The sequence below is a fragment of the Erpetoichthys calabaricus genome, chromosome 8, assembly GCF_900747795.2.
Source record: "Erpetoichthys calabaricus chromosome 8, fErpCal1.3, whole genome shotgun sequence".
In the NCBI taxonomy this organism is placed as follows: Eukaryota; Metazoa; Chordata; class Cladistia; order Polypteriformes; family Polypteridae; genus Erpetoichthys; species Erpetoichthys calabaricus.
This window is the reverse complement of record NC_041401.2, coordinates 14993269-15008228: the sequence shown is the minus strand read 5'-3', so window position 1 is coordinate 15008228 and position 14960 is coordinate 14993269. Positions and strand designations below refer to the sequence as shown.

The 14960-nt window shown below is 43.2% G+C and overlaps 2 protein-coding genes across 3 annotated transcripts in view; both read right to left on the bottom strand.

Moving 5' to 3' along the window:
- Positions 1 to 9087, bottom strand: part of LOC114656481 (acetylcholine receptor subunit alpha-like) — a 77844-nt gene extending 68757 nt beyond the window's left edge. Inside the window, exon 1 of the mRNA XM_051930669.1 lies at positions 8999 to 9087. Coding sequence (XP_051786629.1) covers positions 8999 to 9059 — 61 coding nt within the window. The 5' untranslated portion in view covers positions 9060 to 9087. The remainder of the gene's footprint in view (positions 1 to 8998) is intronic.
- The window catches only part of LOC114655349 (cholinergic receptor, nicotinic, alpha 1 (muscle)), a 156799-nt gene extending 147590 nt beyond the window's left edge, over positions 1 to 9209 (bottom strand). Inside the window, exon 1 of one of the 2 annotated variants that reach the window (XM_028806259.2) lies at positions 9081 to 9209. The gene's annotated coding sequence lies outside the window, so the exon portion shown is untranslated. Of the gene's footprint in view, positions 1 to 9073 lie in introns of both variants that reach the window. The other variant, XM_051930668.1, reaches the window with a different exon arrangement.
- Between the last annotated feature and the right edge of the window lie 5751 nt (positions 9210 to 14960).

Below are 14960 nucleotides of genomic sequence, written 5' to 3'. Positions count from 1 at the left end.
GTTGAACAATGAATTTCACTCAATTTCAGCCAATCGTGATGCAGCCTTCCTCTTTGTCACACCCCCTGAAATGCCATCTCCCCAGGTTGGGGGCCCCCATTTAACTAATAACCACACTACACATACTCTTGTTCTGTTCTCCATTCACTGCTGAATTTCTGCCTATAGCTTGATACTTTGGGAGCCGTCATTACAGACAGTGAGCGTTATAATTACCATATATACTTGCGTATAAGTTGGGTTTTGAAACCCGAAAAACTGATCATAAAATCAGAATCCGACTTATACGCCCGTTCAAAAATACGACACTTAATTTATTTATTTTTTTTTACATCTTCTTGCCTCCTCCAATCTCGCATCAGTGTCTCTTTCGCCACTTCAACGACTTTTAATTTAAAACCAGCTTCATATTTTCTTCTGATCGAACGCCCCATTGCAGATATGGGATCCTATTATGATAAAGGTGTATGAGAGTGTGAGATACAAAAAAACACAAATAATTGCAAACATGTCTTCGGAATAGTTCAGATATTGCCGTGTGGTCACGTAGGCACAATACATAGGAAAAAAAAGGCAGTGTGCTCTGTGGTTACTCTCTCAGGTGGGCGTAAGTTTTCCACATGTGACTTATACGACCAACATTATAAAATACCAGAAATGATAGGGTAAAATCAAGTCCTGACTTATCTGTGGGTGAACTTATGCGCAAGTATATACAGTGTGTATATATATATATATATATATATATATATATATATATATATAAGCTCTTTATCTAACATGAATTTACAACCTGGTTTGTTGGTGAACCACTCAGTAACATCTGTTGTAAGATTTATATTTGCATCATTAGCTGGGTAAAAAAAACATACTGAAGAGTAACATGTAACAGACGAGACAAATTGATTCAAACTTCAAATGTTATAAACTCCTGGTGCATTAATTGTCCAAATCTGTCCCTTTTTTTTTTTTATGTGTTTGAACTTTAAGGCTTTCTGTGTGAAATCATCCTGGACAGTTTTACATTACTCCACTATTTCAGAACTCTTGTAAAGAAGCCTTTTCTTGTGCTGTTTTCTCATCGTTGCCTGAGTCTGTCTGAAGTAACCCCATAATGAGATACGGTAAAGGTGTATGAGGGTGTGAAATACAAAAAACACAAACCAGTGCAAACGTTGCTTCAGAATAGTGTGGTCACGTAGGCACAATACATCGAAAACAAAAGGCTGTGTGCTCTGTGGTTACTCTCTCAGGTGGGCGTTAGCATATCATAATCTCTTGTACCAATAACGTGAGTTTTCCACATTTGACTTATACGATCGACATTATAACATTTCAGAAATTACACAGTAAGATCAAGCCCTGACTTATCCACGGGAGAACTTAAACGCAAGTATATACGGTAAATAAACTTACAAGATTTGATTCTAATTTTGCCAAGCTAAGCTGCCAGCTTCACAGGCCCCTGCAAGCTAACAGCAGCTCTAGATTTGCTTTCATTACCACATCAGAACAAATTAACAAGAGCAGGTCTTTCAACCCCACAAAGCTTGCCAGTCCTATCCACTTAATTCCTCTGAAAGTCGAGTTCTGAAGCTCCCCAAAGTCCTACTGTCTCCCAGAATATGTGGTAACTTATTTCATGTGTCTATGGCTCTCTGGGAAGAAAACGTTTCCGACGTTTGTGCAAAATTGGCACTTAACGAGTTTCCAACTGTGTTCCCCGTGTTCTTGTTGGAAGAATTCATTGTAAATTGTCAGCTCACTCTACTAATTCCCTTCACAATGCAAGTTTCAAACTTCCTTTTATGCACTCAGATCTCACAGTTTTACCTCCTGCATTTAATTCCTTATAATTAACAATAGAAAACACCTAGAAAAAAATACAATTTATTTTTGTGTAGCCCAAAATCACACAAGGAGTACCGCAATGGCCTTTAACGGGCCCTGCCTTTTGACAGCCCCCCCAGCCTTGACTCTCTCAGACGACAAGAAAATAACCTTGAAGGGAGAAAAGAGAAGAAACCTTGGGAAAGTTAGCTCAAAGAGAGACCCCCTTTCCAAGTAGGTTGGGCGTGCAGTGGGTGTCAAAGAAAAGGGGGGTAACTACGCTGCTCAAACAAATGAAAGGAACACTTTGTAATCCGAGTATAGCATCAAGTCAGTGAAACGTGTGGGCTATTGATGTGGTCAGTGAAGTAGCAGAGGGGCCTGTTCATCAGTTTCAGCTGCTTTGGTGCACTAGAGGGGCAACAATGAGATGATACCCAAAACAGGAATGAATGGTTTAACAGGTGGAGGGAGGCAACTGACATTTTTCGCTCCTCATCTGTTTTGTCACTCGTTTTGCATGTGTCTACGGTCAGCGTCACTACTAGTAGCATGAGGCCATACCTGGACCCTACAGAGTTTGGTGGCACAGCTAGTCCAGCTTCTCCAGGATGGCACATCAATACGTGCCATTGCCAGAAGGTTTGCTGTGTCTCCCAGCACAGTCTGAAGGGCATGGAGAAGATTCTAGGAGACAGGCAGTTACTGTAGGAGAGCTGGACAGGGCCCCTCGTAGAAGGTCCTTAACCCATCAGCAGGACCCACCAGTATCTGCTACTTTGGGCAAAGAGGAACAGGATGAGCACTGGCAGAGCCTACAAAATGACCTCCAGCAGGCAGGTCACTGGTGTGAATGTCTCTGACCAAACAATCAGAAACAGACTTAATGAGGGTGGCCTGAGGGCCCGACATCATCTAGTGGGCCCTGTGCTAACTGCCCACCTGGCACTGTGGAGCTCAATTGGCATTTGCCATAGAATACCAATACTTGTGGCATCATATTCAACAAGACTTGAGGCTGTAATTGCTGCCAAAGGTGCATCGACAAAGTATTGAGCAAAGGCTGTGAATACTTATGTACATGTGCTTTCTCAATTTTTTTATTTTTAATAAATTTGCAAAAACCTCAAGTAAACTTTTTTCACGTTGTCATTATGGGGTGTTGTGTGTAGAATTCTGAGGAAAAAATGAATTTAATCCATTTTGGAATAAGGCTGTAACATAACAAAATGTGGAAAAAGTGATGCGCTGTGAATACTTTCCAGATGCACTGTATGTGTCAAATGTAACATACATGCTTTAACACATTTCATCACGAAAGTAATCCTTTTTCTTCTTCTTTCTGCTGCTCCCATTAGGGGTTGCCACAGCAGATCAACTTTTTCCATCTCTTCCTGTCCTTGTCATCTTGTTCTGTTACACCCATCACATGCATGTCCTCTCTCACCATATCCATAAACCTTCTCTTAGGTCTTCCTCTTCTCCTCTTGCCTGGCAGCTCTATCTTTAACATTTTTCTCTCAATATACTCAGCATCTCTTCTCTGCACATGTCCAAACCAACGCAATCTCGCCTCTCTGGCTTTGTCTCCCAACCGTCCAACTTGAGCTGACCCTCTAATGTCCTCATTTCTAATCCTCTAATGTCCTCTAATTTCTTAGCCTCTTTAACTCTGCCACCTCCAGCTATAACATAGCTGGTCTCACTACCGTCCTGTAGACCTTCCCTGTCACTCTTGCTGATACCCGTCTGTCACAGATCACTCCTGACACTCTTCTCCACCCACTCCACCCTGCCTGCATTCTCCTCTTCACTTCTCTTCCACAATCCCCATTACTCTGTACTGTTGATCCCAAGTATTTAAACTCATCCACCTTCGCCAACTCTACTCCCTTCATCCTCACCATTCTGCTGACCTCCCTGTCATTCACACACATGTATTCTGTCTTGTTCCTACTGACCTTCATTCCTCTCCTCTCTAGAGCAGATATCCACCTCTCCAGGGTCTCCTCAACCTGCTCCCTACTGTTGCTACAGATCACAATGTCATCAGCAAACATCATAGTCCACGGGGACTCCTGTCTAATCTTGTCTGTCAACCTGTCCATCACCACTGCAAATAAGAAAGGGCTCAGAGCTGATCCCTGATGTAATACCATCTCCGTCACTCCTACCACAGACCTCACCATGGTCACACTTCCCTCATACATATCCTGTACAACTCCTGACTTCCTCATACAATACCACAGCTCCTCTCAAGGCACCCTGTCATTTGGTTTCTCCAGGTCCACAAAGACGCAATGCAACTCCTTCTGGCCTTCTCTAAACTTCTCCATCAACATCCTCAGAGCAAACATCACATCTGTGGTGCTCTTTCTTGACATGAAACCATACTGCTTCTCACTAATCATCACCTCACTTCTTAACCTAGCTTCCACTACTCTTTCCCATAACGTCATGCTGTTGCTCATCAATTTTATCCCCCTGTGGTTACTGCAGTCCTGCACATCTCCCTTATTCTTAAATATCAGCACCAGTACACTTCTCCACTCCTCAGGCATCCTCTTACTTTCCAAGATTTCATTAAACAATCTGGTTAAAAACTCCACTGCCATCTCTCCTAAGTACTGTTAACGAGTTAAAAAAATAAACCTACATATTCCCCATATAAATGCTTATTACATTTTAATAAAATGTAATCTACCAAGCTTAGTTTGTAATTTCTACATTGATTCCAAAACACAGAAACTGGGAAATAACGACTCACTTAATTAGGGTAAGAGTCCAATGAAAAACGGAAGTTGGTTGGAGCAAAAACCTGCAGGAACAAGTTTGGGAAGCACCGCTCTAATTGACACACTAGCTCAGAGGACTTTTACACAATCAGTTATTCAGCAGAGGTGTGTAAAGAGACATGACTGGGGCTTCATCATCTTTACAGCCACACACCTTTATAAGGCCTCATTATGAGGACTCTCTTACCTTTACCTAAAGGTACTTTTCTTTTTTTGTAATTCTTGGTGTAAATTAGAGTTGTTTATAATAATTCCTGAGTTTCTGTTAAAAAGCTAAACTTCCCTCTTGGGATAAATAAATAAACAAACCAGGCCTGTCATTAAACTAGAGAGCCTAACTGATAATATCCAACAAACCTCACAGAAAATGGTTTCCAAAAATGTTTTAAGGGGTGAAAAAATCGAAAAGTAATAATTACATGGCATTACAATAAAATTCTCTTCAATATCTGTGTCAATAATGACCACTTATAAAGTCATAACACACGTATCTCATGGTGCACCACAGGAATGAAAACCTTTATAATAAAAAGGTGACTTGTTCCTAGTGCTCCTTGCAGGCAGTGTGACTGCAACACTGAGCTCTAAAGCGCTGGCTGGATTTGCTCCTACCACCACGCCACCCCAACACATGTCCCTGAACGAGTCCCTTACGTTACCCATGCTCCAATTGTCAAAATAAAATAAAAAAAAAAAAAAAACTGGACAGACACATTTGTTGTATGTACACTGTACACTATACAGCCAAAAGTTTGTGGACACCAGACCACCACACACACGAGCTTGTACGCGGTTATTAACTCTTTTAGGGCTGATTTTTTTTTCCTTTTCTCCCAGGGCTGAACTATGGAAGCCGATAGAGGATTTGCAATATTGTTATTTTTTTTAATTGTTTCCTCAAGATAACAGACTCATTTTATTAAGATCTTGAGAAAACGAACTTTGTTTTCTCGAGATAATAGAATAAGTTTATCGAGATCTTGATAAAACAAAAGATCTTGTTTTCTCGAAATTATGAAATAATTGTATCAAACGTTTAATGTTTCGCTTATTGAAGCCACGTCCTGTTTGAATGGGCAGAAGAGCAGAACTGTATTGATCAGCGTATCACATTTTTGTTCTATCAAGGGCTGACGCAGCTGAAAAATGTTTATGCCTTAGTTTAGAACATAATAACGTTAGTGTCCATCATTTAAGAAGACGGTTAGCAAGGCTTCAGCTGTATAGGTGTCGCAATCTAAGCGAGCCTGATGCCAGAAGCAAAGGTTAAGTTTCGCTTTCTCAAGATCGCAATAAAATTATTCCGTTATCTCAAGAAAACAAATTTTCGTTTTCTTGACATTTCGATAAAATTATTCTGTTATCTCAATTAAATTAGTCTCGAGGAAACAATTTATAAAAAAATAATGTTAGTGCACGTCCTCTCTCAGCTTCCGTACTGAATATTTTTCCAAAAAACTCAATTTTCTGAAAAGCATACAAAGCAATAGTTTTTCACATATATCAATGTAAAACATCTGTTGCTATATGCAGTGCCTTATTTCAGCATGTTAGCCATCTCAGTGTCAGCCGGTGCATATGGGTGGCGACGGCAGATCAGCTGGGGACCTGTACCTCACTTTCATTTTAGATATCAATCTCCGGATCACCTACACCAAAACTGGAGTCTGACAAGTCAGAGTCCAATTCAAAATAATAAAATAAAAGTAAAACGTCATCCACCGAGTTGTTTTGCTTTGTGCATTCGCTTTGCTCTCTCACCAGATGTTGATGCCATTCTAGGTACTGTTTACGCTACTCGCGCACCTGCAGGCATTTGACGTTCCTCCCAGCAAGGACGGCCTACCTAGAAAGTAATGGTGAGTTTTGTCAACATTTACAACTGATTATCACCTTCTACCCACGGATGTCAACTTTAGTCATCATCTCCCCTCAACCCAAAAGTCGACATCCACCCGGAAAGAGTTAATATGGAGTTGCCCCAGTTGTGTAGCAATTATAACAGCCTCCACCCTTCTTTCCAAAAGACTTTGGAGAACATCTGTGGGAATGAGTGCCCATTCAACCAAAAGATCATTTGTGAGATCAGATGCCGATGGGTGGATGAGAAGACCTGATTGGCTTCAGCCATGGAAACCCACTTCATGAACGCTCAGTTCTTGTAGTTGGAAGTCTTGTTGTGAAGAGATGACCCAGAGGAGAGACCGTTTGACATGCGTCAACACACCACAGCCCCGTTCTGCATGAACTACCACTTCATAGCTGAGCTGCTGTTGTTCCTCGATGCCGTCGTTCACAATAACAGCACACCTACAGTTGACCACTGCAGAACTAGCAGAGCAGAAATTTCATATACTGACTTATGGCAAAGGTGCCATCCTGTGACAGTGCCACATTTAGTGAGTGTTTGTCAATGGAGACTGCCCAGCTAGGTCTAAATCCTACACACCTGTTAACACCTAAGCTCAATTATTTGGAGGGGGGTAGACACACGTTTGGCCATAAGGTATGTTTTGACTAGAAAGAGGCCACATACAATAAAGTCTCACTTGTTTTGCTCTAATTTGTGAAGATGGCACATGGGTCAACATGTCAGTGATATACCCGAGGAGTATCAGAGTCACAGTAGAGCAGCTAAGCATAATTGCTGAAGGTTTTCAATACCATCTTTCTTTTTCTTCACACAGAATGCCATGTGGTGTTTGTCTGTGGTTCACCCACTTGGGAAATGTCATCTCTCTCTGTCCATGAGTTACTTTTGGCCAACGCGCTGCATGTTTTGATTTATTTTACCTCCTTTCTGCTGTCACCGATTGCTGTTGCTTTAATGCTGGCAGACACTCAGACAGACTATTTCAGATATTTTATACATGATAGACATTTCCGTTCCAGAGGGCACCAGACTGTTGGTGTCTCCTTTCAAAACTTGGATGACCTTGAAGGAAGGGGGACTGAAGGCCCGGGTGACCAAGGCAGATGGCTTTTTACATTCATAAAGTGCATCCAGAAAGTATTCACAGCGTTCTTGGTCACCTCCCTGACTAAGGCCCTTCTCCCCCGATCACTCATTTAGATGGCCGGCCAGCTCTAGGAAGAGTCCTGGTGGTTTCGAACTTCTTCCACTTACAGATGATGGAGGCCACTGTGCTCATTGGGACCTTCAAAGCAGCAGAAGTTTTTCTGTAACCTTCCCCAGATTTGTGCCTCAAGACAATCCTTTTCTTGGAGGTCTACAGACAGTTCCTTTGACTTCATGCTTGGTTTGTGCTCTGACATGAACTGTCAACTGTGGGACCTTATATAGACAGGTGTGTGCCTTTCCAAATCATGTCCAGTCAACTGAATTTACCACAGGTGGACTCCAATTAAGCTGCAGAAACATCTCAAGGATGATCAGGGGAAACAGGATGCACCTGAGCTCAATTTCGAGCTTCACGGCAAAGGCTGTGAATACTTATGTACATGTGCTTTCTCAATTTTTTTATTTTTAATAAATTTGCAAAAACCTCAAGTAAACTTTTTTCACGTTGTCATTATGGGGTGTTGTGTGTAGAATTCTGAGGAAAAAAATGAATTTAATCCATTTTGGAATAAGGCTGTAACATAACAAAATGTGGAAAAAGTGATGCGCTGTAAATACTTTCCGGATGCACTGTAAGTCTTTGACCAGACAAACGTGCTGCAAGGCCTTTCAGATTTTCCATTTGACAGTTCCAATTACTCGGTGTTGTTTCCGTTTCGCTGCATGCCAGAAGCAGAATTATTAATAAGCCAAAACTCACATCTGTACCCGTCACTCAGCAGCCATCGTTATTTTAACAACAGAGTAACGCTTCTGGACCATGGTAGGAAGGATACTCAGCTACTCACAGGTTTATTTCTCTACATACATTTTTTTTCCTTACATTTCTTAAGTTATTTTTTTCTACAAAAGTACTTAACATTACAGCCTGTGATGGGCTGGTGCCCCCATCCAGGGTTGCTTTCTGCCCTGTACCCGGGCTGCCAGGTTTAATTCAACTTCCCCCAAACTCGGTGGCAGAGATAACCGACTCAGAAAGTGAATGGCTGATATTACAACTCATGTCTTTAACTTTTCCAGGTTTTTGTCCCCCCCTCAAATTAGGTGGCTAAAGAACAACCAGGTGGCTAAAGAACAACCACCCCGTCCTTGGTGACTCTGCACAAAGAGTTAATTTTCTCAATAATTTGTTATTCAGCAAATAATCTAATTTTCCTAGAAACAAAAATGAACAGAATACACCTGGGCAAAAATTACAAATGTAGTAGGTCATAATCCAGCCTTGCAAGGTGCTAAAAAGGTAAAGATAATCACAGAATGATAATCGAATGTTAAGGTTTAAAAGTCCTACCTAATAACGAGAGAAAAAGTGGCAGACACTTGCAAAGGAGACTTTGAAACACCGCATTCATGGCTCGTCAGTAACGTCCAACGGTCATCAGGGGCCTGCTGGTTTGACTCCAAGAAGAAGTAAATCCAAGGGACATCTGCCACAAGAGATGTTTTAGCTAAGACTTACGCTTTATGCACACCACACGGCCGAGGAGGCTGGCACAGCCCCTGTTTTAAATACCTCGGAGTGATGGTCAGGCATAGGTGGTGGAAATGGGGGGGGGGGGTCAGGGGTGGGCAGTTGCTGTTACAGCTCAGACACAAATGTCATATGAAAGGGTATACAATGACCATCCAATATCACATGAGGAAATGCAGCAAGCCATCTAAAGTAGAGGGGCACCGAGGGCAGCTTAACACACTCTAAGGCAGGATAGCCCTGGCAGGGCGGCTGCAGGTTTTTGTTCCAACCCATCTGCTCAGTTGGATGCCATTTACTGTTGCTGAAGCGATTACGGCTCCATCTGCATTTTTCTGTCTTCCTCATTTTAGTGGAGTGGTGGCTCTGAGGCTAGGGATCTGCACTGGCAATCGGAAGCCTGCCGGTTCGAATCCCGTAAATGCCAAAAGGGACTCTACTCCTTTGGGTCCTTGAGCAAAGCCCTTAACCTGCAATTGCTCCATCCTCGGTATGACGTTAATCTGCATCCAGCCCTGCATGTAGGCCCTCCAACCTGCAGAGAAAAACCTGGGGGATGGTGGCAGAATTGGCACTCCAGCCACCACAAAAAATCTCACACTGGTTCCACTCCATCTGAACTAGTGTGGTGCTGAGGTGTCACCTGTTGCATGGCTCCACTCGGGTCCTAATCTGGGGTTCCTGAGGTGGTTTGTCATGTGGTGGCTGTGGCATTAAGCTCTATCAGCGCCTGCTCTGCTTCATTTTAGTTAATGGGCAGCCTCACAGTAAGAAGGTCGTGGTTCACATCCTGGGTGCTCCCTTTGTGGGGGTTTGCATGTTCTCCATGGCTCCATGGTTTTCCACCGGGTGTTCTGGTTTCCTCCTGCAGTCCAAAAACTGATACCTCGGCAGTGACATTCATGTTTCTGGTGGCTCTTCCTATGAAGTCAGTAGACGAATTGGGACAGCATGGTAGGGGGTCATGAGTTTGCTGGAAAAGGTGTGTGGCGCTCCCCATATCTGCAAAAGGACGAAGGTCCAAGTCTTTAGAGTCCTGGTGCCTTCTGTCTTGCTATATGGTTGTGAGACATGGACGCCATCCAGTGACCTGAGATGAAGTCTGGACTCCTTCAGTACTGTGTCTCTTTGGAGAATCCTTGCTGGTTTGACTTTTTGTCAAGTGGTTGCTCATGGAGGCCTTCATTGTGAAGGAGCGTCAGTTACGGCATTACAGCCATGTGGCGCGATTATCCGAGGGTGATACTGCTCATTGTTTAGGATCCGAGTGGCTGGACCAAGCCAAGGGGTGTGACGATGCGGGTTCTGCTTCATGTTCCCACTTTACTTTTGGGAGCCTCTTTATACCCAACACCGTCAGTAATGTAACCTGATGATCTGGACAGTGAGGACTCAACGAAGCAAGGGGATTGTGCAAAGTGCAAACGCGCTTTTCTTAAAAACAATCAAAAGCAAAAACAGTGCCTAAAGTGTAGTGCAATCAACAATGTCAATAAATAAACAAACTGTTAAAAGCAAGTAAAAAAGTGGAGGTTAAAATCCAAAAGAGATCCTTTCAAAACCGCGGTTAAAACAATGGCTGGAAGCAATCCTTTTAAAAACAAAAACCCGCTGCCTTCTTGCTACTGGCGGCTCCCCTGCTTCTCCCTTCTGGGACCTGCATCAGGGGAGTTGCCCTACCTGCAGCTGTAAGCCTTTCGGTCCCTGGCAATGTTTGGCTCCCAAGCGACCAGGGTGCTCACACTGGGGCTTTCACCTCAAAGTTCCAGACTTCTGTGAACTTATGCGGCAAGCCAACCACTAGCCAGTCACTCCTGCTCTTCACAAGCGCTCAGCAGGACCGACTAGGGCTCACTTCTCTCAGCTGCCTGCCAACACCAGTGAGTCTGCTCTCTCTCTCTCACGCTTTCTCTTTCCCTCTTGCCCTCTCCCTCTCCCTCTCCCTCCCTCTATTTCTCACTATCTCTCTCTCCGGCTCCTTCACTTCCAGCGTCTTCTTTCTCCTCTTAACCTCCGTTCACTCCAATCCTTTTTGTCTTTCTTCCCCCTCGGCACTTGCGCTCCTACTATATACAATGGAGACGTGGTTCAGGTGTGGCGATGAGCAGTTCCTGGCATCAATTACGGATGTGGATGATTCCTCACCTGTGCACTTAAGTGAGGAAACACCCACTGCATGAAGCGCCCAAGAACCGCTCTGGCCACACTACCACGTCGCCTCTTTAAGCCGCGAGTGCAGCAATCATTTATTTAAAAACAGGCCTTTCCTTCTGAGCCGTGGACCCGCTATACCACAAGGGGACGCCCACATAACACCTGGCTGCGGCAGATACAGGGTCATTTCCGGAGGGTGGGACTGGACTGTGAGTCCAACCAGGATCCCGAGCTGTTTCGTCGTGTGGTGGGTGCGACAGCGCACTGTACCGGTGCATACCCCCTCAACCTGACCTGACCCGATTGTTAAATTGTGTGTGCACAGTCTGCAATGGACAGGCACTCTTGTCCAGGAATTATTCCTGCCTTGTGTCCAGTGCTTCTTTCAGTCTTTTAACAGCTGCATTCATCATTTGTTTTACTTGTTTTCTTAACTGGCTGCCAACTGACAATGAGAAAGCAAATGACAAAAGGGACACCAACTCCTACAACACACCGAATAAGACATTTGGAAAGAAACAAAGAGGAAAAGAAATTCAGGATGGAGAATTACTTATCTCATTTAGTCTGTAGTACTAGGGTGTTGTACCTTGTTAGCCATTATGAATGTAGAGAAAATCTTTTTTAGTTAGCCAATAAGAGGTGTCATTTTGCTCGGATTTTCTCTACACTCATTTAGTCCAAACTTTATGAACCAAAAGTGGCAGAATGAACACACAAACAAGTCATAAAATTAAATAGGAGAGTCTCTTTAACCAGCAAGGACTGGCTTCTTATTGGGTTAGAACAGAAATAGGGTGCCATGGCAGCCCACCAGGACCGACTCTGATCACCGCTGCTCAAAGGGAAGGCCGGGCTAGTGTTACATGGGATTATATACCAGTAATAAAAAACAGCGCTGGGCTACCAAATTTTTAAAATAGTACTGTATCCGCATTACCCAAAATAAGGTTATGTTAGTACATGTCAATGTACCTGAAACTGCTTTACACCGACTTTATAATCTTTTTGTAAGCTTTCTAGTTAGCCAATAAAAGGGGACACTTGGCTTGACTTCTCACTACATCCTGTGATGGATGGCCGGCTACATATTCCAGCCCTCACCCCCAGGCCGCCAGGTGGAGCTCTCCCGACAGCATGATCGTGCCCCGAGTTCCAGCAGGGCCTCATGGAATATGTAGTGTTTATACATAGCCCTGCTGGATACCTTGGGGGCCACCGGGAGTCGCTGTAGGGGGGCTCGTGGGCTCTTATGTACCCTATAACCCGGGAGTACGCCACGGTCACGTGACAGGAAGGAACGACGTGCTCCCGGGTTGAAGAAAAGGACTGTTTACCCTGACTCGGAAGGAATAAGGAACTGTGGACTGATTGGGCAGGAACACCTCCGGGTCAGGGTGTATAAAAGGACTGTGGGAAAGCCCAGACACTGAGCTGAGCTGGGAGGTAGGAGGGCGAAGTGTCTGAGCGAGGAGGATTGGTTTTGTAAAAGAGTTTATTGTGATTTATGAGTGTGGAGTGGAGGGTGCTTTGTGCACTGTTTAATAGTAAAATAAATAGTGATTATACTTTCACCTGGTGTTCAGAGTGGTACCTGAGGGTTCAAGAGGTGGACCACGCCTCTATCTGCTACAATCTGTAATGGCTAATATGGTACAACACCCTAGTACTGCACCAAGAAATGAAGTTTTCCACTCCTCTGTCTCATCCCCCTTATCAATACATATCCATAAGTGCAGAATCATCTGAGAATTTCTTCCACCAACATTACCTGGTGTTATATTTATAGGCTGAGGTGTATGAGAGGAGACAGGACTGTATACTGAAGAAGGGGCCTGAGTTACCTCAAAAGATTGCATAATGTAATCTTTTTTAGTTAGCCAATAAAAGGGGTCATTTTGCTTAACTTCTCACTACATTCATAATGGCTAACACGGCACAACACCCTGGTACCACTGATTTTAGGAAAGGTGCAGGGAGCAGGGAGTAGGCAGGCAGATTCAATATGCGTAGCGTGGCTGTGTCTGTGGAATTAGCTAAATTGTGCCAGCTAAGCATGGTTGCCTACCCATCAATTCAGTTTACTAAAAGAGGGATGGACACGGCTGAAAACACCAACTGTCCCCTCCTCATTGATGAAAACAGCAGTCAAAGTGAGAAGTGTCAGTACTCTGCTTATAAGGCAGAAGAAAAAGGTGAATCTGCAAACGTCAGCGCGCCTGTTTGCTGGGGGTTTTACAAGGCTGACCTACCAAAACACGAGGAAGCGTCGAATCTTGCCAATCATTTCTTCCCTTGCCCATCTCGATGTCTTACAGCAGTTCAGAACTTGATAGTTGTGAAATGTTATTTACCATAAAAAGAAAAAAAAGATTGATGTCATTCAATGATTTAACAAGTGCAGCATTTTTCATATGGTACATGATCACAAAGAAAGCTTTTCTGAGCAGCTTGTTTGACAAACGGAAACAAACACAAACGCATTCAAGCCGACCAACTGTGATTCTGTAAAGTTTGACGTTGCACACCACACTAAATGACCTTAACTCACAATGTATTGTAGTTTACACATTTCACACATGGCACTAATATTTACAAGCCCCAAAATGTATATTGTATGCACTGGTTTAATTACATATTTTACAAAAATTAAGCAAAATTGTTACGTTTTTCAGGTTCATACTGTCTAGACTGGGGTTTTCAAGTTCAGTCCTGAGGCCTGTGTCTGCAGGTTTTCATCCCAACCAAATTCATCTTTTAAGTTGACTCCTCCATTAAACAAGCAAGCTGTCATTTCCCAGTTTCTCTGGTTTCTGGGGGTACGACAGAAATTACAAACGGGTTATGCTAAGTGACTACTGGAAGAAGCAAACATTTACACGTGCAATGGGCCTGCCAGTCTAGAAACTGAAAGAATTCTCTCCCCTTGGAGTTGACGGTTTTGGGTTTTTGAATAAGCACACAGGAGGAGATCCACCGGTGGTGCTGTTTTTCAGTCAGTCATTATCCAACCCGCTATATCCTAACACAGGGTCATGGGGGTCTGCTGGCAACTAACTTTAAATAAAATTGGAATATTTTCCACAACAAAATGCTCCAATTCTTTTTACTTATTGTTATTAATGATTAAACGTTTAAGCAAACCTCTAAACCTCTGGCAGTTTACTGCTTACCTTTTCACCACTTTATGTCATTTATGCATTTCAATGGATTAATTTTAAGGAAAAACAGAGCTGTTCTAAAACTTTTAACCAGTAGTGTATATATATATATATATATATATACCGTATATACACACACACACACACACATATATATACGAGGTGTGATCAAAAAATATGGTGAATGTTTTTAAAAAAAGAAACGCTTATTGCAGTAAAAGATTTACAACTACTAGTCCCCTCAAAGTACTCTGCTCCACTTCGAATACACTTATCCCAACACTCCTGCCACTTTGCGAAGCAGTTCTGGTAGTTTTCTTTCAAGAGTGTCTTTAGTTGGGCTGTCGTGGCTGCCTGGATGTCCTCAATGGATTGAAATCGTTTGCCTTTCCTGGTCATTTTTCAATTTAGGGAACAGCCAGAAGTCGCACGGTGCCAGATCTGGCAAATAAGGTGGATGCAGACAC